Raw genomic sequence first — 23,827 nt, forward strand, 5'->3', positions numbered from 1 at the left:
TCCAGTGTTTTCTGTTGTTATTTTGTAAAGTTGTTTGTTGTAGTAACATGCCTGAATGAAACCATCACAAGTCAAATTTAGTTGTGTGAGCTTGGTTCATTGAGTACCATTATTGCTTCTAGGATAAATTCAGGGTTAAAGCTTCTTATCATAATGGGAGGTCATAGTCTAGGTTTAAACTTCAGTGCAGTACTGAGGCTGCATTGTTGAAGGTGCCATCTGACTCATCTTGTTGAATTTTTTGAGGTGGTCAATTAGAAGGTAGACAAAGGAGTATCTATGGATGTTATCTTCCAGAAGGTATTCGATAAGGTTCCACACAAAAGATTATTGGCAAAATGAGAGTACACAGAATTAGAAGTAGTCTTTTGACTTGGATTGGAAATTGGTTGGGAGGTAGGAGACAGAGAGTGGGGATAAAGGGATGCAATCAGATTGGCAGGATGTGATGAGTGGTGTTCCCCAGGGATCTGTTCTCAGGCCTCAATATTCCACCATATTAATGACGTGGATGAAGGAATAGAGAGTTGTACATCCAAGTTTGCAGATTACATTAAATTAGCAGGGAAAAATAAATAGTGCAGATGGGAGCAGGAAGTTGCAAAGGGTCATAGACAGATTAAGTGAGTGGGCAAAACTATGGCAGATGGAGTTTAATGTGGGCAAATGTGAGGATATCCACTTTGGACCTAAGAAAGAAAAATCAGAGTATTTTCTAAATGGTGAGAAACTACAAATTGTAGAGGAGCAAAGAGATTTGGGAGTCCAGGTACACAAATCATTTAAAGCTTGTAGATAGGTGCAAAAAACAATCCACAAGGTTCATGGAATGTTGGCCTTTATCTCAAGTGGTCTGGATTACAAACAGGAGGAAGTTATGCTTCAATTGTATAGAGCTTTGGTCAGACCCCATCTGGAGTGCTGTGTTCAATTTTGGGCACCGCACCTCAGGAATTATGTATTCTCCTTGGAGGGGTGCATGCAATATCTTGGAAATTTGGTTAAGAGCAAACTCATTTTTGACTTTAACAGGCTCTGATTGTACTCGTTTATTTTCATTTCTGCTCTTCTGAAATTCTTAGTCGAGCACTAACCAAATTAACATAAACAGCTTGCATCTTTATTTTACTTCCTTTGACTTTTGTTTCATTTGTTGAGCCTGTTATCAAAGTTTAAGTATACTGCCAATAAAAATCATCATTTATCTATTCACCTGAGGTCACATTCAAATTGAATTTACTTTTCTTGTAGCAAATTCAATACGAGATCGAAAGCCAAGTTTTCTGACACCTTCTGGCAGCAGCTCAAAGATTATTGCACTGCGAGGAGGAACTCTTCAACTGGAATGCATTGCCGAAGGCCTGTGAGTAAAAAGAAAATAACACTTGAAGCAATTAATGACCCAATTTGACAGTATGGAACAAATGGTGATATTTTAGTCTCCAAAAAATACTGTCTTACTTCAGTGGAGACAGTGCACAGATGTTCACATTTTTCATCAATACCACAACTTGTTTCAGCATACCTTATGATTTTTGGCCTATTTACATAATGCTGTTGTTGCTAAAATGTCTTCACTGTGCTTATTATTTGCATGTAAAATAGCTACTGTGTTAGATAATTCCAATATATTCAAGTATAAATCTGTGATTAGCATAATCTATGCAATTAGTATGAATTGTTAATTTTACCATACATATTCTAACTGCTTCGGACCATGGAATTCTGGTTGGCGTGATCAGATTATTTCCCAACTATCTGTTGTTTCCTTCACAGCCCCACACCACAAATCTCTTGGGCTAAGATAGATGGTGATATGCCTAAACATAAAACAACAGAAGAGAACTTCAACAAAACTTTGAAAATAATTAACGTGACAGAACTTGATGATGGAAAATATCAGTGCAAGGCTGAAAATATATTTGGTGCAGTGAAACATGCCTTCTCTGTTACAGTGGAAGGTAATGGACTAAGTTTGCCTATATCATTTATATTTTACCACCTTCAGTTTGTTGACCTTTCAATACAGAAATTCTTTTTGCAGAGAATATCTTAGATAAAAAGTACAATAATTGAATTTAATAAGATCTTAACCATAACCCACAGGACATGATTTAAAAAAAAAGAAATTTGCATTATTTAAGTTTGTCTTCAATTAATTTGTACAACATCTAATGCAATAACAATCAGTATACTGAGTTTACATTGATTCTTGTGTAAAAACTTAGGCAAATCTTTGAAAAACAAAGAAAGGCTTTCAGGAATATTCTCTTCATTTGACTAAGTACCACAGAATCAGTCAGTTTAATTTCCCCAGGTTATACTGTCAACTAAGTTAAATCTGATGTGTTTGGACCTAGTGCGAGTGGTCTGAGCATGTGCCAACTAAACCCAAAATGAGGATAGCTCAATTTTGTATTGTATTCAGTCCTAATGAGGACAAATTTGTCTAGTGAGCCAAGTGTATTCATGGTATTTAGAATTCAGAAGGGAAATAGACAATAATAAAAATAACAACAGAAAATGCCGGAAACACTCAGCAGGTCAGGCAGCATCGTGGAGAGAGAAGCAGAGTTCACGTTTCAGGTCGATGACATGTTGTTTATCAAGATTTAGCATTTAATTATTTACTGAAGTGTTATGTGAATGCAGGTTAAAAATGATCAGTCAGTCCATAATTTTAAGGTAGATTACACAGTTGCTATGAGTACAGGTATTTTATTGCTCGGAAGGTGGCCAGGTGATTTTGGTAGCAGTTCTTACCTATGGTACTTGGCACTAGTGAAAGGCCTCTTCTGCAGTAGTTTCAGCTGACTTAAGACTCATGGGTATGAAGTGCTTTTAAGGTTTGGAAGAAAAGGAGAAGACAATGCCTTGTATATTCTGTTGAGATGAAATAACCATACAGGTTCAGGCTATGTTATTTTAATGCTTTGTTTAAATGCTTGTGAGTTACATGGGGAATTAAAAATGCAGTTTTCACAAGCAACCACTCACCTGCTCCAAGAGGTTGGACACACCTGATCTAGACCACAGCTTGAGCAGTTACCGATAAATATTTATATGCAAGTGTAGCTCTAGCCATTGAAAGGGAAGTGGTGTGCAGCAGTGAGTGAGCCAGTTAGCTCACAAGAGTTCTCAATCATTTAAAGAATTGAGGGAAGAGTAGCCTGCTCCTTCCATTAGCAGGTAGACTCTGGTAGGCGTGAGATAAGAGGGGAACTGACCTGGTCAATGCTGATTTTTGCCAGAAAATGCTGACCAGACCCCCCAAAGTATTGACTGTCACCCAGGAATGCTGCTGATTGGCCTCTATGGTGGGGAGAGGTAGATATCAGTGAAACAATACATCCCATGAACCAGATATGATACTTTGAGAATGTGCAAGAAAATTGCTGAAGGCATTGTGTAGGAAAAACAGACCGAAGAAATAAGAAAACCTATTTTTAAATGAATACCTGGTCCTCGCAATTTGCTATTCTGCCTCTACCCCACCCTTGATATAGAACGTGTCCTGAAGAGAGATTTTCAAAAATTGACAATTGATTTCAAGTGCCGCATATTTAAATAAAAAGAATGTTGTAATTTGAGCACGGAGCAACATGAGATAAGCTGTGAGATGACAGCTGAGCACATTGACGGATTTTGCCATATGAGCTGTTGGTTAGAGGGACATAGCTAAGGCTAGGACATGAAATGTTGGCATGTACTGCAAGAAGGAATTAGCTGTTTTACTAGTTATAATAATTTTGGTAAGTGTATGACTACAATTTTCAAATCCCTTGTCTTCCCTTATTTTAAGCTAAAGTGCTCCATCTAGTGGCAACCTTTTACAATAGTTTAATAAAGTTATTTCAAGATACTGCAATAGTTAAATAAATGTAGATTTAGCTAATAAAAAATAGATCCACTTTCCTTCCTGTAGCAAAGCTACTTGTAGGCTGAAAAAAATCTAAACCTGTCAAATAATAACTGGATGTTAATTGATGATAGTTTACTCGACGAAAAAGCAGCATTGTGGGAGCACCTTCACTACATAGACTGCAGTGGTTCAAGAGAAGGCCCACTGCCACCTTCTTAAGGGTAACTAGGGACACGCAATAGGGCTGGCCTTGTCAGCAATGCTCAAATCCCAAGAATGATTTTTGAACAACTTATAGAAAATTATTATTACTATAAATTGCTTAAAGTTTAAAAATAATCTTGCCAACTTTTGGAGTCAAGCTCTATAAAAAAAAATCTTTGTCAGTTTCTCATTTGAAATAGCTTGACTCCAAAAAAGACAAAAGAAAATATTTTGTTTCATTTATTTTAAAAAAGCTTTTGTTTTTAAATAGCTTTCACTTTTCTAGAACCCTGTTTTCTGATATTCAATACTGTTCAAATTCTTCAGTTAGCATTCATGTCAGAATCTCCATCTCCAGGATGCTTACATCATGTGCTTGAGTTAGTTGGAAGTCCAGCTTCCCTTTACAGATTTTTGAAGCTTTTAGCCAGAATTGGTGGTTTAGAGAGGATGAAGCAGGTCATCCCTGGCATTGATCTTGCAATCCTATACTGCTCCAGGGTTATAATGATGTTGAAATTGATATTGCGAGTATGTTCAGCCTTTTGATGCATTTACAAGAGGCCCCAACTTCCTAAGCTGCATAGGAGATTTTGATGAATAGGCTCCAGTGGCCAAGAGTGAGTCTCATTTCCTCTTTATTTAAGGGACTGACGTCTTTTCAAAATGGTACAATTTTACATTTCATTAGGCCCAAGAAGACTCTTTCAGATTGATGCTAATTCCCTTCTGGAGTTTTAGTGGTGTCAGATTTAGGATTAAGCCGCAAGGAAATTAATTTATGCCTGGTACCAAAATCTAGCACCAAAGAAATCGCTGCCAATTCTATTGATTTTGATTACATCAGCATTACCCCATATGGTTACAGTGCAGATACCCTGTTTGGTCAGTGTCAAGCTCTTCCGTGTCAAAATGCTGTGATTCAGATTCTTTGATGTGGATGATATTAAGACCTGCAGAGCTTTTAAATCAGAAGCAATGATGAATGCTAGGAGCAGCGCTCCGAAAGCTTGTGATTTCAAATAAAGCTGTTGGACTATAACCTGGTGTTGTGTGACTTCTTACATTTGACACAAGATCTGTCAGTGCCAAAACAACAATAACTGTTGCTGAGGTCCCAATTAACCCTCCCCTGCCTACCTGTCTTTGGCTCAACAGGAGACACCAAGACTGAACATGCCAGATTCAGTCTGAGTGAGAAAAAGCATGGGGAAATGAAATCAGTGGCTCGGGTGTAGAGCTTCTGGCAAGTGTTGAACAGGATGGCTAACCATCAAAGAAGACATATAACCAATAAAGAAGACATTTATTTCAACAATGTGTAATTTAGAATCTTATGTTGTTGGAAATCCTGAGTTCTTTTCGTTGTACACTAGCTTTTCCTATGTGTGCTTGTGATGCAGATTACAATGTTATAAATTTAAAATGGAAATAACAATTGTAATTCTTCAGCAATTCTTTTTATTTCCAACTTTGTTTTTATCAGCTGCCCCGTACTGGATCAAAAAACCCAGAAGTAAAGTATATTTTTCTGAGGAAAGTGCTGAATTAGAATGTGAAGTAGGTGGTCAGCCACAACCTGAAGTTCATTGGAAAGTGAACGGGAAACTTATGAACGGTAAGAACGTTTTGTAGACAAAAGAAAAATTAGATTAATAAGAAAAAGTTAAAACGTAATTCAACATAATGGTCATAAAGAGATCAAAGGGGAGATTTTCCAGTGTCTGTGCATAATGATTATTGGAAAATTGTGTGTGTGGGGGAGGGGGGGGGGGTGTTGGAGTGCATATCTATAAAGAAATGCACCCAATTTTTCACCATAAATGTGGAATATTCTCACATACTTCTGATGCCAATTACTTGGTATCTGCCTTCATGTCACTAATGCCCATTGCTTCAAGCTTGCCCTCGTATTGTGGAATCCCAGCACTTGGTACTGGCCATCATCCCCCTAATGTGAAGGCGGCGATTTTACTAACCTCGGTGGGTCCGTGGCGACGACGTCGGTGGCGGGTCGCGACCCCACTGCTGGCTCCATCCCGCTGTGTAGAATGAATTTCCATTGATTGGGCTTGTTAAGCCCGCCAAGCATGTTTCCTGGCCAATTAGAGGAAGCGGGCCTGGTGACATCATTTGATGATGCGACATCAGCCGGTTTCCTTAAAGGGACCGTGGCCAAATTTATTTTCACATTTATGCTGTCAGTGTTCTACAGCATTGAGGTGTTGCAAACACTGACAAGCACTACACAAAGGCATAGGGCTGCATCCAGGCTCTCCCAGGATTTCCTCCATATGCTTATGGAGAGAGTCACAGCACACAGGGAGGTCCTCTTCCCTTCCCATGGGTGGAACAGACCTCCCCAGAAGATCAACACAGACTGGTTGCACATTGCACAGGAGGTCACAAGCAGGGATGTTGTCAGGAGGGTGCAGTGCCGCAAACGTTTCAATCTCAGTAGATCACAGAACATTAGTACAAAGCCACACTCAAACTCATCCTGTTGTGCCTCTCATCACATCCCCATCACTCTGCCTTCCCTACCCTACTCTTGCACATCCTTACTCACACCAACTTACCTTGCACCTCCACCTAGCCCTCTCTATCTAGATTATCACATCTCCATCTCACTAGCCACTCCTCATACTCACCCTCATCCTAGTGCAATCATACCAACTAGCAACACACAAGGGTAGGCACTTGGGTGTTTTAGGCAATGTTCATGTAAAGTTTCTGTTAATGTGGTGTCAAACATTGAAACTTTTATTTTCAGCACTTTGCGTTCTTAGACAGATTTGTGTGCACCTTCGGAAGTGGCTTAGTGAATTGCAATGAATGGTGAGACATAACGGTACTCCCCCCGCAATGGTGATGAGTGTGAAAGGAATGGCTTGGGCATTGTAGGGAAGCTTTATGGTGTTGACATGGGGTGGTGCCAACCTGACGCATCATGTAGCAGCCAGGGTGTACAGCGTCAAGTGAAGTAAATCTGGCCATGGTGAGGCCAAGCCATGCCTCCCGGGCAACAATGTGGTCGGACGCTGATGCCCTCTGTCCTGTGCAACATCAGGTGATTGTGGAGAAGCTTGTTGTTGTTGTTGGTGCTGCTGGTGTGCCTGGTGCTGCTGGTGTTGGGGCTGATCGTGGTGTAATTCTGAGGACCAAGGTGAGAGAGTATAAAGGGCATCCATGCTGATGGAATAGATAGCAGGTGAAGTGTAGATGATAGAAGTGATCTGTCAATAGTGAGAGAGGTAATGAGGTCAGACTGGATGGAGACCTGTGTAAAGACTTGCAGCATGGTGAATCTGTTGTGGAAATCCAGTGAGGAAGCGCTTGTGGGTGAAGGAAGATCTCTCTGCAAGGTGAGAGCTTTTACTGTTCATTTGAAGCTGTCAACTCAACAGCTGATTCAATGGCCACTGAACTCACGCCTCAGCTTGACAGATGTGGTCCACGACTAGTGTGGATCCCATGGGCGAGCTGTCAAATGCAGAAGGTGAGCTGGAATTCATTCTTAAGTGGCTCTAAACAAGCCACTAATTATCCAAATTGGGTCCCCCGCTGTGAACCCGCCGCTGTGTGTTGGATCTGCTCAGCGCTGACAGTCCCGACATCGGGGAAAGGCGCATGGTGGCGGGTTCACAGCAGGGTCCCGACCCGCTGGGATAAAAAAAACACTTTCCCACCCGACCCGCCACTGATTGCGCCTGCTGACCCTCCGGAAAATCTCGGCCGTAATGTCTGCAATCTGCCTTCATATCTCTGATGTCAGTGCTTGGTAACTACCCTTTTATGCCTTTCTGTTGCGAATGTACTCCAGCAGGCCAAAGGTGCCATCTCTGATCTCCTGCCCAGGGAATCAGAGTTCACAGTGCCTGCTCACAAAGGGAGTTTGGCAACTCAGTATCAAGCAACTTGTACAGTTTTGGAATATATATGGAACAGTCCTACAGATGCATCTGAGCAGCAGAGTATGGAGAGCGTGGCCACAGCAAGGTCTTCCGCAATGTATGTGGTTTTCCCTGAGAGTATCTTTGTCATCCATGCCAGCTCCTGCTAATTCCCTACTGCTGAGTACTTCCTTAGCATGGCCACTGTGTACAAGCAAACCACTGGGCATATTTCAGTTTTTTGAAGCTGTTTTATGGCTGTATCATTCTGATTTCCCAGCAGTGTTTAAGGTGCTTGATGCACTCTGATTCCCCAGTGTGGAATCCAGACAAGATCGACTGCTGCAGAAAAGTTATTGCTTTTCTTACACCTGGCTGGATCCGATGTCTAATTGTGTGAGAGGAAAAGAAATGTCCGTGTGCTTAAAAAAAACCAAAAGATACTAAAACAGCTACAGAAATACAACACAATCTCTGCCGAAATGACTGGTTTCTCCCCCTCCTCCTACCCGCCAACACTCCCTCCCCCCTCCCCCTCAGTCAATCTATTCAATCTCAATGACAAAGACACTTTCCTTTCCTTCAGATTTCTTGGATTTATTTCACACAGTATCAAATGTAGATATAATCAACATTGTATTGACTTGTATTTTTCTCTGCTTAGTAACCTGCAATAGGACAGTGAGTTGCCTCCAGATTGTTGTTCCTTCGACCTATCGTTTATGGACATCACCATGATTGAGATTGATCCTTTTTCTCAAGCACCAGATATGGCAAAGAGGCTGGATAGGCCAATACAGATTGCTCTGTAGAATTGCATAATCTTTCTTTTTAAGAAAAAACAAATGCCAGCGAAGATGAGGCTAACCGGAGGTTAATATTTCTGCAGTTTTTTTCAAGGTTCCTGTACAATTATACACAGCTGGAGTATTGTGCAGGATTCCAGCTATGAGTTTGAATGTTTTCTACAGCGGGCAGGACTTCACTGTGTGTTCCGACATTAGACGGAGTGGGGTGAGGGGGAAGAGTTTTGAGGGGGGTGGTATTGGAGGGGAAGTAAAAAGTAAAAGGGTGGCTACCAGGTGACATCCGCTATCCACTAGAGACATGGCTCATGACTCCGGTGTGCAACCCACGAATACATGGGCAGCATGCATACAACGAAAGCCATGCTACCACATGCAATGTGATAGAGCAGACCATTGGCATGCTGAAACAAAGCTTCCGCTGCCTGGATTGCTCTGGAGGAGCCCTGCAATACTCAGCAGAGTGTGTGTCAAGATTCGTGGTGGTCTTCTGCATTCTGCACAACATTGCCATCATGAGGACACAGCCCTTGCCACTAGCTATACGGCGAGCAGCTGAAGAGCAGGAGGAGGAGCAGGAAGAGGGCAGGCAACCTAGACAGCCCCTTTCTGGCTGGGCTGTCCGTGAACAACTCATCCGACTGCAATACCAGTAAACGCAACCCCAATTCGTCATTCACCAACAGTCCCACACCTTACCTTCCATCTGTCACTGACCATCACAGCCACTTGGCCACTATGCAAAAATAAAAGCCAGCACAAAATAAGCATTCCAAACCAAATTTATAAATCAATGCAGACCATATTGCATGCAAATGTAAATGAATCACCCTTGTGCATTCCCTTAGTGCCTGTCTTCCGTGTGCCTTTGCCTTTCCTAGTGCTCCTATGCAGTGTTACCCCAGTGGCTGCAGTATGGCTGGTGGAAGGCTGCTGACTTTCCATGGGGGAAATTGCAGATGACTTTGCAGGTCGACCTCGAGCAGCTCTGGTCCTAGAGGGCCTGGCTATAGACTGCACCACCTCGGCATGGGTGGGAGCAGTCTGGACCGGCTGGCTGACATGCAACTGCAGTGGCACTGGCATTGCAGTTCTTGGATATCTGAAAGGAGAAAGGCACAACAGTAGGGTTGCGGTGAGGGGAGGGGGAAAGCAAGAAGTGCATGCTTACACTATCTGCAGCTTGTAAATCAGAAGAGATTGTGGATGAGGGGGAAGTGGGATGTGAGAAGGAGGATTAGGTATGAGGATACCGTCATCTTCTATGGTTTCAACCTCGCCGCTGGTCACGACCTCAGCAATGGCCGCTCCAATAATGCCAAGCATTGTCTCTTCCATAAGGACATGCAGGCACGCCTGTCCCCCGCCGGTGAGCTTCTGCTGATTCCAGTTGTGCGCCACCTTGTCGTGCAAGAGAGAGGGAAGTATGTCAGTGAGAGTAGTGCAATCTATTTGGGTGTTGTGGCTGTCATGATTGAACAGCTGGCAGTGTGTGCAAGCTGTGAGATGTGGATGTGAGGCTTGTAGCACTGCTAAGTATGTGAGGGTGAGGTGAAGCTATGAATAGTAGGTATGAGTCCTGATTGATAGAGATTGTTGGTAGGTGAGCGAAAGGGGTGTGGTGCATTGAGCAGTGGATGAGGTGAGTGGTGCAGTTTGTAAGATATGGCATTTGAAGATGAATTCACTGACCTTGACCACTCATGTGATGTCATTGAACTTCTTCCGGCACTAGATCCAGGTCCTCGGATCTTGACTCTGACATTGACCGCCACGGCTATCTGCTCCCATTGATTTCTGTATGTGTGTCTGGAGGGCCTCCTAGTCCCCTGTGGATACAGCACATCTTTCCTCCTTTTCATCTCCTCCACCAAGGCCTCCAGTGCAGCGTCGGAAAACCTCGGAGCCAGCTCTTTCCCCTTTTGTGCCATTCCTCACTCTTTCCCAAGTCAGAATCTCTTCAACCCTGACTCCCAGCACCTGCCGCAGCCACAATGCACATCACTTTTAAGAGGTGCAGGCTAGCTTTAAGCCAGTGCAGGCTAGCTTTAATTAGTGCTAGCAAGATACGATTTTGGGCCCCTGCTGAGGCGTGCAGCCAATCAACAGCGCGGTTAGCACTGGCTGCCTGCTGCAATCATGTTACTCAGCTGGCAGCACAAAGTTGGTGTGCTGCTAGCAACGGGCACAGGTTAATTGCGCATCACGATCCCTGCGTCTGTTTTTGGGGGCTATCGAATTTAGCCCCCATGGACTAAGAAGGTGCATTCACATTTCAGTTGTACCACCTCCTGGATACCTTTCCTAGAACTAATTGAAGTAGCCGAATGCAATATATTTCCTCACCATTCTTTGTCACCAGAAATCAACAGTGGTATAAAATGAAAATTACTTTGTAACAAAATTGATGATTGTTAACAAGAAAGACATTTTTTATGTATTGCAGAGACTAAACCTGCCATTAATCGCAAGGTTTCTCAAGATGTTATTACTCTCACAAATCTTCAGCTGAATGACAGCATAGTCTATCAGTGTGAAGCTTCTAACGAGCATGGATCCATTCTTGCCAATGCAATTGTCAATGTCCTGAGTAAGTGCCAATGTTGACTGATGATTCTTTATTGTACCTGTTAAGCCACAGACACGGTATTTGTCAAACTACTTGTTCAATTTGTTCTTATCAATGCAACTTATAGATGTACAAACACTCCATGCCATTGGGAAATATCCTAATTGAAGTTTGCATATCTCATCAATAGGTTGCCAATTAATTTAAGATTAATTCTTAAAGGAAATACAATAATCGTTTGATTTTAGAAGGCTTGAATTTCTTTTGCTAAAAGTTGACTGATACTTAAAACAGCAGTTATGAAAAATATGTTAAAGGATGTACATAAAAGTTCACATAGATGCATCTCCTCCTGGAAAAAAGTGCAAACCTTCTCTCAGCAACGCTTTTATAAATGGAGACAACGATGATACTGTTACAGCACAGAAAGAGTACAATAGTTGTGTACCATTCTGAATGATAATTCTGTTTTTTTCCTCACTACTGTATTTCAGCAGCTCAAAGTGCTTTTTAAACATTTTTCTGATGCATATGCTATCAAATTTAGGACTCAGAAACATGCTGTATAATTCACATTTATTGCTTTTGCAAAATTATGAAAACATTGTGGAGTTAGGTTCATCAGGAAATCTTTCATCATCGTAAAAAAATGTTTATTAATGGGATGATAAAAGATGATGGATTGGACACCTGAAAAGTTAATTTCAAAGTAAAAAGTGAGATTTTCAGAATTTTACAATGTGTCTGAAGGATATTGATCTCTCTTTCTTTCTCTGGATACATACGGGAGCATTTGCGATGCTGAGGGCATCGTGGATAGCATGTTTAGGGGGTTGGTCACACCGCAGGTAAAGGCTGCACAGGCAGGAAGGGAATGGGTGACCACCAGGCAGAGTAGAAGGCGCAGGCAGGTAGTGAAGGGGTCCCCTGTGGCCATCCCCCTTTCAAACAGATATACCACTTTGGATATTGTTGAGGGAGATGGCTTATCGGGAGAAGGCAGCAGCAGCCAACTTCCTGGCACCATGGGTGGTCCTGCTGCACAGGACGGGAGGAAAAAGAGCGGGAGAGCTATAGTGATGGGGGATTCTATTGTAAGGGGAATAGATAGGCGTTTCTGCAGCCGCAAACAAGACTCCAGGATGGTATGTTGACTCCCTGGTGCAAGGGTCAAGGATGTCTCGGAGCGGCTACAAGGCATTCTGGAGAGGGAGGGTGAACAGTCAGTTGTCGTGGTGCATATAGGTACCAACGATATAGGTAAAAAACGGGATGAAGTCCTAAAATCTGAATATAGGGAGGTGGGAGGTAAATTAAAAAATAGGATCTCAAAGGTAGTAATCTCAGAATTGCTACCAGTGCCACATGCTAGTCAGTGTAGAAATAGAAGGATCTTTCAGATGAATACGTGGCTAGAGGAATGGTGCCAGGGGGAGGGATTCAAATTCCTGGGACATTGGAACCGGTTCTGGGGGAGGTGGGACCAGTACAAACTGGACGGTTTGCACCTGGGTGGGACAGGAACCGATGCCGTAGGGGGAGTGTTTGCTAGTGCTGTTGGGGAGGGTTTAAACTAAAATGGCAAGTGTAAAGTCTGTGGGTTGTGCAGTTAATAAATACACAGACTTCAGAAGTAACAAACAAACAGGCCTTTACTATTCGAAGGTCCGGGCGAATCTGCCCCAGCAATCCTGCTACAACATTTATATACTGGTGTGGTCACTATCGGTATTACAGTATACAGAAGCCAAACAAATAGTGCCACACCTAAAGTAGTTCCCTTAAAGGTGAACGGTTACATTCAATAGTTCCCTTAAAGATAGACGGGTACATACACTACAATCCTCCCTTTTTAGCTTATTACTTACAGAGTCCCCGTTAAACATACATATCTTCAACTTCCTATAAAACAAATTACAGATATAATCTCGGTGGAGTCAATGTCATATAAAACAATTTACAAATATAATCTCGGTGGAAACAGTTCACAGGTTCAGTCTCTGCGGAAACAGTTCATAGATTCAGTCTCTGATCTTGACTCGTTCCGAACAACATTTCTTTGGTGTAGCCGGTTCACCTGGCTAGTGTGACTCCTCCATAGCCTTTTTCTTGACGTAACAGCTTGAACTTTCGTCCTGTTGAACCAGCAGTGCGGACTTTTACAACCAACTGGCTGTCTTGACATTTTCCAGTTTTTCAACTAATTTAGCTCCTTTCGTAATGTCCCGCCTGGAATGGTAGAAGTGCTAATATTTTAGACAGTTATTATCTTCTGCTTCTTCTTTTTCTTTTCTGCCTTTTTGAAACTCTCGGAGCTCCTTTCTCGGCTGCCAGCTGTAGCGCCACCAACTCTCTATGTTCCTTAGACCTTAAGTGCTTCATCCGGATTTCAGCACTTTGGGAGTTTTCATCACAAGCTGGGCAGACCACATCCTCGTAATATTCAGTGTCACTCAACAGGTCATGGTAATATTCAGGTTCGTCCTGAGTTAGGCCAGCGAGAGAAACTTCTTCTTCCTCCTCACCCGTCTGGACGTTAGCTGACGGTGGTTCCTTCCCTAAACATCTTTCTTGAAAAGCCTTCTTCATGCATTCATATTCATCCCGCTCTTCCTGGGTTATCTGCCATTCCTTCACGACGGACCTCATTTGTGAGTTCAATACCTTCCTTTCCATCAGTAATTGCGTTATCAGGCTATTTAACCCTTCTACTGAAGTAACGGTTTCCACATTCTTCTGTTCACCTTGACGTGATTCAACGTACTTTTGGCATCCTTGTAAAATTTGTGTTGCCACCTCAGCTATCTCCGTGACTTTTGAGAGCTCCGAACTCGTTCCCCCTGAAGATTGAAGCTCGTGTTCAGATTGTTCCCCTTGCAGAGTCTTGTCCTTCAGCATATGAAGGAGTTGGCCGACCATTAACTCTTCCCTGGGAACACGGTGGATCAGAGTCTTCTCCATTTCATCCACCTCTTTCTCCAATACTTCCACCTTACGTTCCTCTTGAACTTTGGCTTTCAGCGCTCGGAAAAGTTGCGCCCTGATGCTCTCTAGTTCATGTTCAGGGACCATTCTTACAGTGTCCTGTTCTTCCACTGAAAGGATTCCCAGTTGAATCTGTTCTTCAAGTTGCCGCCTCATATTTGTCTTGGGTGTCCTTCAATGTTTTTATAAGTTCTTGGACATCCTGTCTTTCATGCTCTGCCATGATTTTCACCTCTAATTGCTCATCTATGGATGGAGCTTCTATCGATGAGTCTGTCTTGGCCTTGAGCTCATCAAGAATTTCCTGCAGCCTTTGGACTTCTTGCTCATGTTCAACCTTTAGTTGTTCATATGCTTCTACTGAAACTAGCTTTTCGGAGGCTGCCGAGTTAACCCCCTCCAGAATTGTAGCCTGGGCCTGTTCATACTGTTCTTTCAACTTCTCACACTCTGCTTGTAAGGAGTCGTAGAGAAGAACTGGAATAAAATCCTGGCTCCCTGAAGATTCCTCTTCCTTTGGTTCATTCTGTAAATATTCTAGTTCCTGAACAGCATCAGGGGAATGTGATTGGTATTTGACCATGATGGCTCTATGGTCGCTCTCTGCTTGAGCTAGCTGTCTCTGTAGTCTTTCCAGGTTCCCCCATTCGGTGTCCCAGAACTTTTCCATATTTTTCATCTCCTGTACGAGACGGTCACTCAACTGTTCTAATTGTTGTCGTACTTTGACATAAGTTTGCGTCCGAGCTCGGTGTTCTTCCGTCATGGATGAATCCTTTGCTTGAACAGGCTCAGAATTCTCTGTCAACCTGGAGTTCTGCTCTGCAGCTTTATTCTTCTTGGTACCATAAGTCCTTCTGCATGTCTTCGTTTTCTTTCCCATTGTCGGCAAGTCCCTTTTAGCCTTGTCTTCCATTTTTGACTTGGTCTTATCATCATCCATTTCAGAATCTGAGCTAATAGCTTGCACCGAGTCCTCCCTCATTATGGCTTTTAGGTAATGCCATTCCATGTCTATTTTCTTAATCCACTCCCGTCCTAGAAGTGGTGGTCCTCCCTCAGGTAATACGTACAAGCTCATTCTTGGGTGTTCTTTACCCCTATCTCTCACCTTGACTCTTATTTTCCCCACGGGGTATACGTTATGCCCCGTGTATGTCTGTAATACGAACTTGGTATTTCTTAAAGGTATGTGAGAGAATAGCCGGTGGTAGTCCCTTCGGTTGATGACTGATAGAGCTGATCCAGTGTCCAGCTCCATTCTTACTTGGACTCCAGCTATTTTTAGTATGACCCAGATGGCCTGTAGATCCGTTTCTTTACCCACATTGTGGATTCTCAGACTACCCAGCTCCTGGTTGTTTGGGTCTGAGTCTGAATTCTGTTCGTTTGAACTCTTCTCAGCCACCTTGTGTACCTTGTTGTACTTTTCTGGTGGTGGCTTCCTTTGATTATTGGTCTTTTTCCCGGACCGGCATACCTTCGCGATGTGACCCAGTTTGCCACATTTCCTACACTCTTGGTTCTTAAACCAGCATTGATTCTGGTCATGCGTTGTCATCCCACAACGGTAGCATTTTGTTGTGCTTGAAGTGATTTGGTCCACCCCGAGTGCCGCCGCCTTTAGTTGCATTTCCGCCGTTCCTTTCGCTGCGGCTTCGTGCGATGCAGCTATAAGGACAGCCCTGTCCAGTGTGAGGTCGTTCTCTTCCAGTAGTCGCTTCTGCGTCCCTTCTTTGGACAATCCGCATACGAACTTGTCCCGCAGCGCTTCTGTCAGATTCCCTCCGAACTGGCAGTATTTCGCTAGCCTACGCAGTTCGACCAAGTATTCCGCATTGCTTTCGTCTTTCTTCTGCGTTCTTGCGTAGAATTTGAATCGTTCAGCCAGCATCAGCGGTGTGGGGTTCAAGTGGTCCTTCAGCACAGCCACAATCTCTTCGAAGGTCTGATCCGCTGGTTTATTTGGTGCTATTAGATGCTTCAAGAGCCCGTATGTTTTTGCCCCCATCGAGTTTAGCAATGTTATCGCCTTGTCGTCTTCCTCTATTTTGTTGGCTTCGCAATAGATCTCTATGCGTTCCACGTACGTGGCCCAGTCTTCTATTTCAGAATTAAAGTCGTTAATATTCCCTCGCTTAGGCATCTTTCTTCCCTTGGGAGCAGCACCAGTATTTCTTTAAGTATTCTTATTTATTTGTTTGTTTCTAAGATGGCGGTTTTCCCGCGAAATCGGCGGTTTCCCGCTCTTCCTTTCTCGCCCCGCCCACTTCAATGGCGGTTTCCCGCTTCTGGCGTCTTCTCCGCCTAATGGCGGCTTCCCGCGTTTCTTTCCGGTGGAAGGGGTACACTTCCCCCACAGCGGACAGGTTCAGCCGCTGGCTGGCTACCGCACAGCTCCCCTTACTCGGCTATGTCTTTTCCTCCCGCCCGCACGGCTCTACCGGCGCTGGGTACCCCCCGTTAACGGAGGACAGTTCAGCCGCTGGACTGGCTCTCGCGCAGTCTCTCTCTCCGTACCCGGCTCTGTCGCTCTCTCACCCGCACGTTCGGTGCTACCGGCCCTGGGTACCCCGTTGGTGGAGAACAGCTCAGCCGCTGGACTGGCTCTCGCGCAGTCTCTCACCCCGTTTTCGGCTGTGTCTCTCACCCACTCCTGCACGTTCGGTTTTGCCGGCTCTGAGTACCCCGTTGGTGGAGAATAGCTCAGCCGCAGGACTGGCTCCTCGCAGTCTCTCTCTCCGCACCCGGCTCTCACCCGCACAGTTCCCGTTCGCCTCCCCAGCCCTCTCGCAGACCGGTGTTTCCCTCCCCGGCTGTGGCTGGGTTTCTCTTCCCACGCCTACTCGCAGGCTCAGCGCTTCGTGGCTGCGGTCGCTGTCCGGATTTTTTTTTCCGCCGATCGCGGTCCGGCTGTCACCCGACGCCGTTGGACCCGACTTTTGGCCGGCACAGCTCCCCCTCGACCGAGGTCGAGTGCTCTGCCCTTATCCTCCGGATACTCCTACACCTTCCCCTACTCACAGTCCCTTCGGCCACCTTGTTTCTTGCTGGTCGGCTCACTCCGCACCGTGGCAGAAGGGTAGTCAGTGCCTGTTGCTGATACAGCTTTTGTTGTTAGTCTTCCTCGTGTTTTCTTTTGGTAGCACGACGAGGGCGGTTGTCTCTCTTCGACGCTCTTCGTTGCTTTTAGTAATCTTGCCGCAGGGTACGATCGGACTCGTCGCCACTGTAAAGTCTGTGGGTTGTGCAGTTAATAAATACACAGACTTCAGAAGTAACAAACAAACAGGTCTTTACTATTCGCAGGTCCGGGCGAATCTGCCCCAGCAATCCTGCTACAACACTTATATACTGGTGTGGTCACTATCGGTATTACAGTATACAGAAGCCAAACAAATAGTGCCACACCTAAAGTAGTTCCCTTAAAGGTGAACGGTTACATTCAATAGTTCCCTTAAAGATAGACGGGTACATACACTACAGCAGGGGGTTGGGAACCTGTGCAGGGAGACAGAGGAAAGGGAAGCAAGGATAGAAGCAAAAGACAGGAAGGAGAAAAGCAAAAGTGGAAAGCAGAGAAATCAAGGGTGTAAATCAAACAGGGCCACAGTAAATAATAATTCTAAAAGGCCTAAGAGTGTTAAAAAATCAAGCCTGAAGGCTTTGTGTCTTAATGCAAGGAGCATTCGTAATAAGGTGGATGAATTAGCTGCGCAAATAGATGTAAACGGTTATGATATAAGTGAGATTACGGAGACATGGCTCCAGGGTGACCAAGATGGGGGATTCAACATCCAGGGGTATTCAATATTCAGGAAGGACAGGAAAAAAGGAAAAGGAGGTGGGGTAGCATTGCTGGTTAAAGAGGAGATTAACACAATAGTAAGGAAGGATATTAGCTCTGATGCTTTGCAATCTGTGTGGGCAGAGCTGAGAAATACCAAGGGGCAGAAAACATTAGTGGGAGTTGTATACAGGCTCCCAAACAGTAATGCTGAGGTTGGGGATGGTATTAAATGGGAAACTAGAGATGTGTGCAATAAGGGCACAGCAGTTATCATGGGTGACTTTAATCTACATATAGATTGGGCTAACCAAATTAGTAACAATACTGTGGAGGAGGAATTCCTAGTGTGTATACAGGATGGTTTCCTGGACCAATATGTCGAGGAACCAACTAGAGATCAGGCCATCTTAGACTGGTTATTATGTAATGAGAAAGGATTAATTAGCAATCTTGTTGTGCGAGGCTCCTTGGGAGGAGTGATCATAATATGATAGAATGCTTCATTAAAATGGAGAGTGAAGTAGTTGACTCAGAGACTAGGGTCCTGAATTTAAATAAAGGAAACTACGACGGTATGAGGCTCAAGTTGGCTAGGATGGATTGGGGATCGTTACTTAAAGGGTTGACGGTGTATAGGCAATGGCAACATTTAAAGATCGCATGGATGAACTACAGAATTTGTTCATCCCTGTTTGGCATAAAAATAAAGCAAAGAACATGACTCAACCATGACTAACATGGGAAATTAGGGATAGCATAAGATCCAAGGAGAGGACATATAATTTGGCCAGAAAAAGCAGCAAAGCTGAGGATTGGGAGCAGTTTAGAATTCAGCAAAGGAGGACAAAGGAATTAATTAAGAGGGGGGAAATAGATTATGAGAGTAAGCTTGCAGGGAACATAAAAACTGATTGTAAAAGCTTCTATAGATATGTGAAGAGAAAAAGATTGGTAGGTCCCTTGCAGTCAGAATCAGGGGAATTTATAATGGGGAACAAAGAAATGGCAGAAGTATTAAATACATACTTTGGTGCTGTCTTCAAAAGGAGGACACAAATAACCTCCCAGAGGTGCCGGGGAACATAGGGTCTAATGAGAGGGAAGAATTGAATGAAATCAGTATTTGTAGGGAAATGGTGTTCGGGAAATTGACGGGATTGAAGGCCGATAAATCCCCAGGGCCTGATAATCTACATCCTAGGGTACATAAGGAAGTGGCCCGTGAAATAGTAGATGCATTGCTGGTCATCTTCCAAAATTCTATAGACTTCTGCAACAGTTCCCATGGATTGGAGGATAGCTAATGTAACCCCACTATTTAAAAAGGGTGGTAGTGGGGAAAATGCTAGAGTCCATTATAAAAGATGTAATAGCAGAGCACTTGGAAAACAGTGACAGGATCGGACAAAGTCAACATGGATTTACAAAAGGTAAATCATGCTTGATTAATCCACTGGAATTTTTTGAGGATGTAACTGGTAGAATAGATAAGGGAGAAGCAGTGGATGTGGTGTATTTGGACTTTCAGAAGGCTTTCGATAAGGTCCCGCATAAGAGATTAGCGTACAAAGTTAAAGCACATGGGATTGGGTGTAAGGTACTGTCTTGGATAGAGAACTGGTTGGCTGACAGGAAGCAAAGAGTTGGAATAAACGGGTCTTTTTCCGAGTGGCAGGCAGTGACTAGTGGGGTACCGCAGGGATTGGTGCTAGGACCCCAGCTATTCACAATATATATAAATGATCTAGACAAGTGAACTAGATGTAATATCTCCAAGTTTGCAGACGACACAAAGCTTGGTGGGCACGTGTGCTGTGAGGAGGATGCAGAGAAACTCCAGTATGATTTGGACAGGTTGGGTGATTGGGCAGATGCATGGCAAATGCAGTATAATGTGGATAAATGCGAGGTTATCCACTTCGGTGTCAAAAATAGGAAGACAGATTATTATCTGAACGGCAATAGATTGGGAAAAGGGGAAGTGCAATGAGACCTGGGTGTCCTTGTGCACCAGTCGCTGAAGGTAAGCATGCAGGTGCAGCAGGCGGTTAAGAAGGCAATTGGTATGTTGGCCTTCATAGCGAGAGGATTCGAGTAGAGGAGTAAGGATGTCTTGCTGCAGTTGTACAGGGCCTTGGTGAGGTCACACCTTGAGTATTGTGTGCAGTTTTGGTCGCCTTACCTGAGGAAGGATGTTCTTGCCATGGAGAGAGTGCAGCGAAGATTCACCAGACTGATACCTGGGATGGCAGGGATGATGTATGAGGAGAGATTGGGTCGATTAGACTTATATTCGCTAGAGTTTAGAAGAATGAGAGGGGATCTCATTGAAACTTATAAAATTCTAACAGGACTGGACAGACTAGAGGCAGGAAGGATGTTCCCGATGGCAGTGGAGTCCAGAACCAGGGGTCACAGTCTAAGGATAAGGGGTAAGCCATTTAGGACTGAGAGGAGGAGGAATTCCTTCACCCAGAGAGTGGTGAACCTGTGGAATTCTCTGCCACACAGGGCAGTTGAGGCCAATTCATTAAATATATTCAAGAAGGAGTTAGATATATTTCTTGAGGCTAAAGGGATCAAGGGATATGGGGAGAACGCAGGGACAAGGTACTGGATTTGGATGATCAGCCATGATTTCATTAAATGGCGGAGCGGGCTCGAGGGGCCGAATGGCCTCCTCCTGCTCCTATCTTCTATGTAAAAAGACAATCCAATCCTGCTGAATCTCTCTTTTTCCACCTTCACCCCGCAAGTGCCACCTTCATTGCATTTATTTTGTATCTTGAACATTTATCTAAATGGATGATGACATGCATGAAACATTGTGAGTTGGTAGGAAGATAATTACCAGCATTCAAGCCATGTCCACCCAGCGAGTATGTTTTACCTGTGATGTAAATTACAAAATCAGCTTCGATACCTGTAAAATCTTTGCTTTTTTTTATCTTCAACAGAGGTCAAAATGTGCATGACTATAAATACGTTGTCTGGAATAAGTGTAAAATCTAACATTGGTTGAATAAAGTTCACCTTGATTAATTAAAATGCATTGTAAAAAAAAAAGTTGAAATCTTATTAATTAATATCTTATGTTTCATGACCTTGAAAGTTAATTTGAATATATACATACAATTATTTCATGCTTATAATCCTGAGAAAGTTGCTGATGAGATAAATCGTTTCAGTGTATTGACCTCGCTCGGAGTTATCTCATTATATGTGCCTTGTGTTTCATGGAGTCAAGAGCTGGCTGAAAATTGTGACCAGTCACACTTTAATGTTGCAATCAGGTCAAATTACTATGGTCTTTCACCCATTTGATTGAAAATAATGTCCTTCAGAAGAGAGTTTCAGCCAATTAAACACAGATTTTAAATACCCCGAGGCCCAATTTGAAAATGTACAGTGGGGTTGAGCTGGCAAAATAAAATCAAGAAGGAAACAGAAGGCAGAACTGAACAGTGGTTTGCTAATTTTAGGATTCTTCAGAATTAAAGTTTCAGTGATTGGGAGCAGTTTGGAGTTTTTAGACTTCCAGTGGGAACCACACCCATTTGAACTGGTCGTAATGCTGTAAAACATTTTTTTTCTGGGACAGTGACAAGAAACTATTGAGCTCCATTTATCTCATGCATATTAAATGGTTGATGCACAAACTCGCAGTATAGTTTTCTATTAGGCTGAACTGTTGCTTCAATGGCACTCCATAACACTCACTGTAAACTTATCTATACTCTTCCGTGGATAGAGGATGAAGCAACATTGAGGAAAATTGATGGAGAGGGTCTCTTCAGTTCTTGGCAGCTTTGCATGATTAAAATCAGCTGATTCAAATTTCTTGAGCTGCTGTGAAGTTTGTGTCAGCTAAATTGGCCGATTTATGTGTGCAGTACTGCTGACACCTGAAGAGTCCCACTCCATTGCTTTCTCAGACACTGCCCTCACTCACAGACATGTGAGCCACCAGATTGGTAAACCATGCGGTCATTGGTGGATAGGGGTCCTTCGACCACATTATTTGCAAGCCCCTAACACCACCTTTGCTGGAACTAAAGCTACTTCTGACATGTCAGTAGTTTTTTTTACCATAAATTTTGAGTGTCACAATGTGTGAGCTGTGGTACTGAAGACAATGTCAATTTGGTCTACCATTGTTCCAAGGAGTACAGGCACAATAATGGTAAATGGTTAACAGTTTATTAATGTAAAATCTAGCTTCAAACACTTGGAGGTATCAGACACCCACTGAAAAAACAGAGTTTTACATGTTTTATTTTAAATTTGTATCAATGTTCATCAATAGGCCTTGCACCAATGATGCTCACCCCTGATGATCAGAAATATATTACAGTTGAAGGAAAAGTAGCTCAGCTGCACTGTAAAGTATTTGGTTCTCCTTCGCCCACAATACTTTGGTAAGAATTTGTTTAATCGATAAGAAAATATATATTATACTAATCTACCATCAATTCTGCTTTAAAATGTATGCTAGATTATAACCTCTGAAACATTATGTATCATCTTCATTATACAGTTTATATATTCTGATTTAATATGGTAATTTCTGATTTTGTTTTTTCTAGGTTAAAGGAAGACATGGAAACCGCACTTGAGGGCCAGAATTATTTTGTGCATAAAAATGGTACTTTGGAGATAAAGGATGTTCAGAGGGAAGATGTAGGATTCTATACTTGTTGGGCATCTAATGTATTAGGCAATGACACTACTACCAGTATGTTAGAAGTCAGGGGTAAGTTGATCTTGTCTATTTAGCTGTGATTTTTTTTACTATTCTATAATATTGGTGAATCCATTCCTGAAAACGATTTTAAACAACAGTAGAACTATTTTTAACAATCAAGGAACTATTTTAACTGATCTTGGTTCCAAGGATATTACAGATATTTAATTATTAAGACTTTGCTTATGAAATAATTCCAGTTCTATTGATAACATAATGATTACATTGTAACCTGCTTGTGTAATGCTTTAATGTGCTAAACACAAAATTATCTATGATAACAGGCATTGATACCATATATGATGCATAAAAAACTGCAACAGCCCACTATGGTGTCTGGTACACTATTACATATATGATATATGCTATTGTATTTTCTTCAAAGTACAATTTATTTTGTAATTAATTCAGTATTGGTAATATTTTTTTGAAAGTGAATCAAAGAACAACATACATGGTAGCATTCTTTGTCAAACTTTGCTACAGAGATATTGGGCTGGAATTTGCGGTGAGTAATAACGGCAAACTAACAGCATTCGCTGTTGAAACTAACTAACTTCAGGATGTAGCGCATGCACATCTAAATGCAGAAGTCCTAAAGTTCCCCAATTAGTGTAATCAGTGAAATCTGTGAAACTGCTGAAAACCTGGGCTTTTCTGCAGTAATCATTGTTAAATACCCCATTAAATGTTAGTCCTTATTGGATTAGGTGTAACTGGGGTTTTAACTGCGTATTGGCTACTAAACAAACATTATGGCGCTGAAAAAACTAATTATAATTTTTTTGGAGTGTCAAATTTCTCCATTATGATAAAAAATTACAATTTTTAAGAAACTTAAAAAAAATGTTCTTGAAGTTTGTTCTTGATATTTCAGTTTCTACCTTATCCCCATGCTCCCTGTAACATTTTTTAAATGTCCGAATAAAAGCGGGTACTTAATTGCCTGCTTCCCTGTCTGTGAGAATTCTGCA

General features: G+C 42.8%; 1 protein-coding gene across 14 annotated transcripts in view; it reads left to right on the forward strand.

Moving 5' to 3' along the window:
- chl1b (cell adhesion molecule L1-like b) overlaps nt 1-23,827 on the forward strand; it is a 1,240,677-nt gene that overhangs the window by 674,263 nt on the left and 542,587 nt on the right. For all 14 annotated transcript variants that reach the window (XM_086001404.1, XM_086001409.1, XM_086001398.1 and 11 more), the window contains 6 exons: nt 1,252-1,363; nt 1,777-1,961; nt 5,553-5,684; nt 11,212-11,355; nt 22,416-22,527; nt 22,696-22,862. In XM_086001404.1, coding sequence (XP_085857530.1) covers nt 1,252-1,363; nt 1,777-1,961; nt 5,553-5,684; nt 11,212-11,355; nt 22,416-22,527; nt 22,696-22,862 — 852 coding nt within the window. The remainder of the gene's footprint in view (nt 1-1,251; nt 1,364-1,776; nt 1,962-5,552; nt 5,685-11,211; nt 11,356-22,415; nt 22,528-22,695; nt 22,863-23,827) is intronic.

Source organism: Somniosus microcephalus, chromosome 11 (assembly GCF_052327205.1).
Source record: "Somniosus microcephalus isolate GS21.2 chromosome 11, FLI_Smic_1.0, whole genome shotgun sequence".
NCBI lineage: Eukaryota > Metazoa > Chordata > Chondrichthyes > Squaliformes > Somniosidae > Somniosus > Somniosus microcephalus.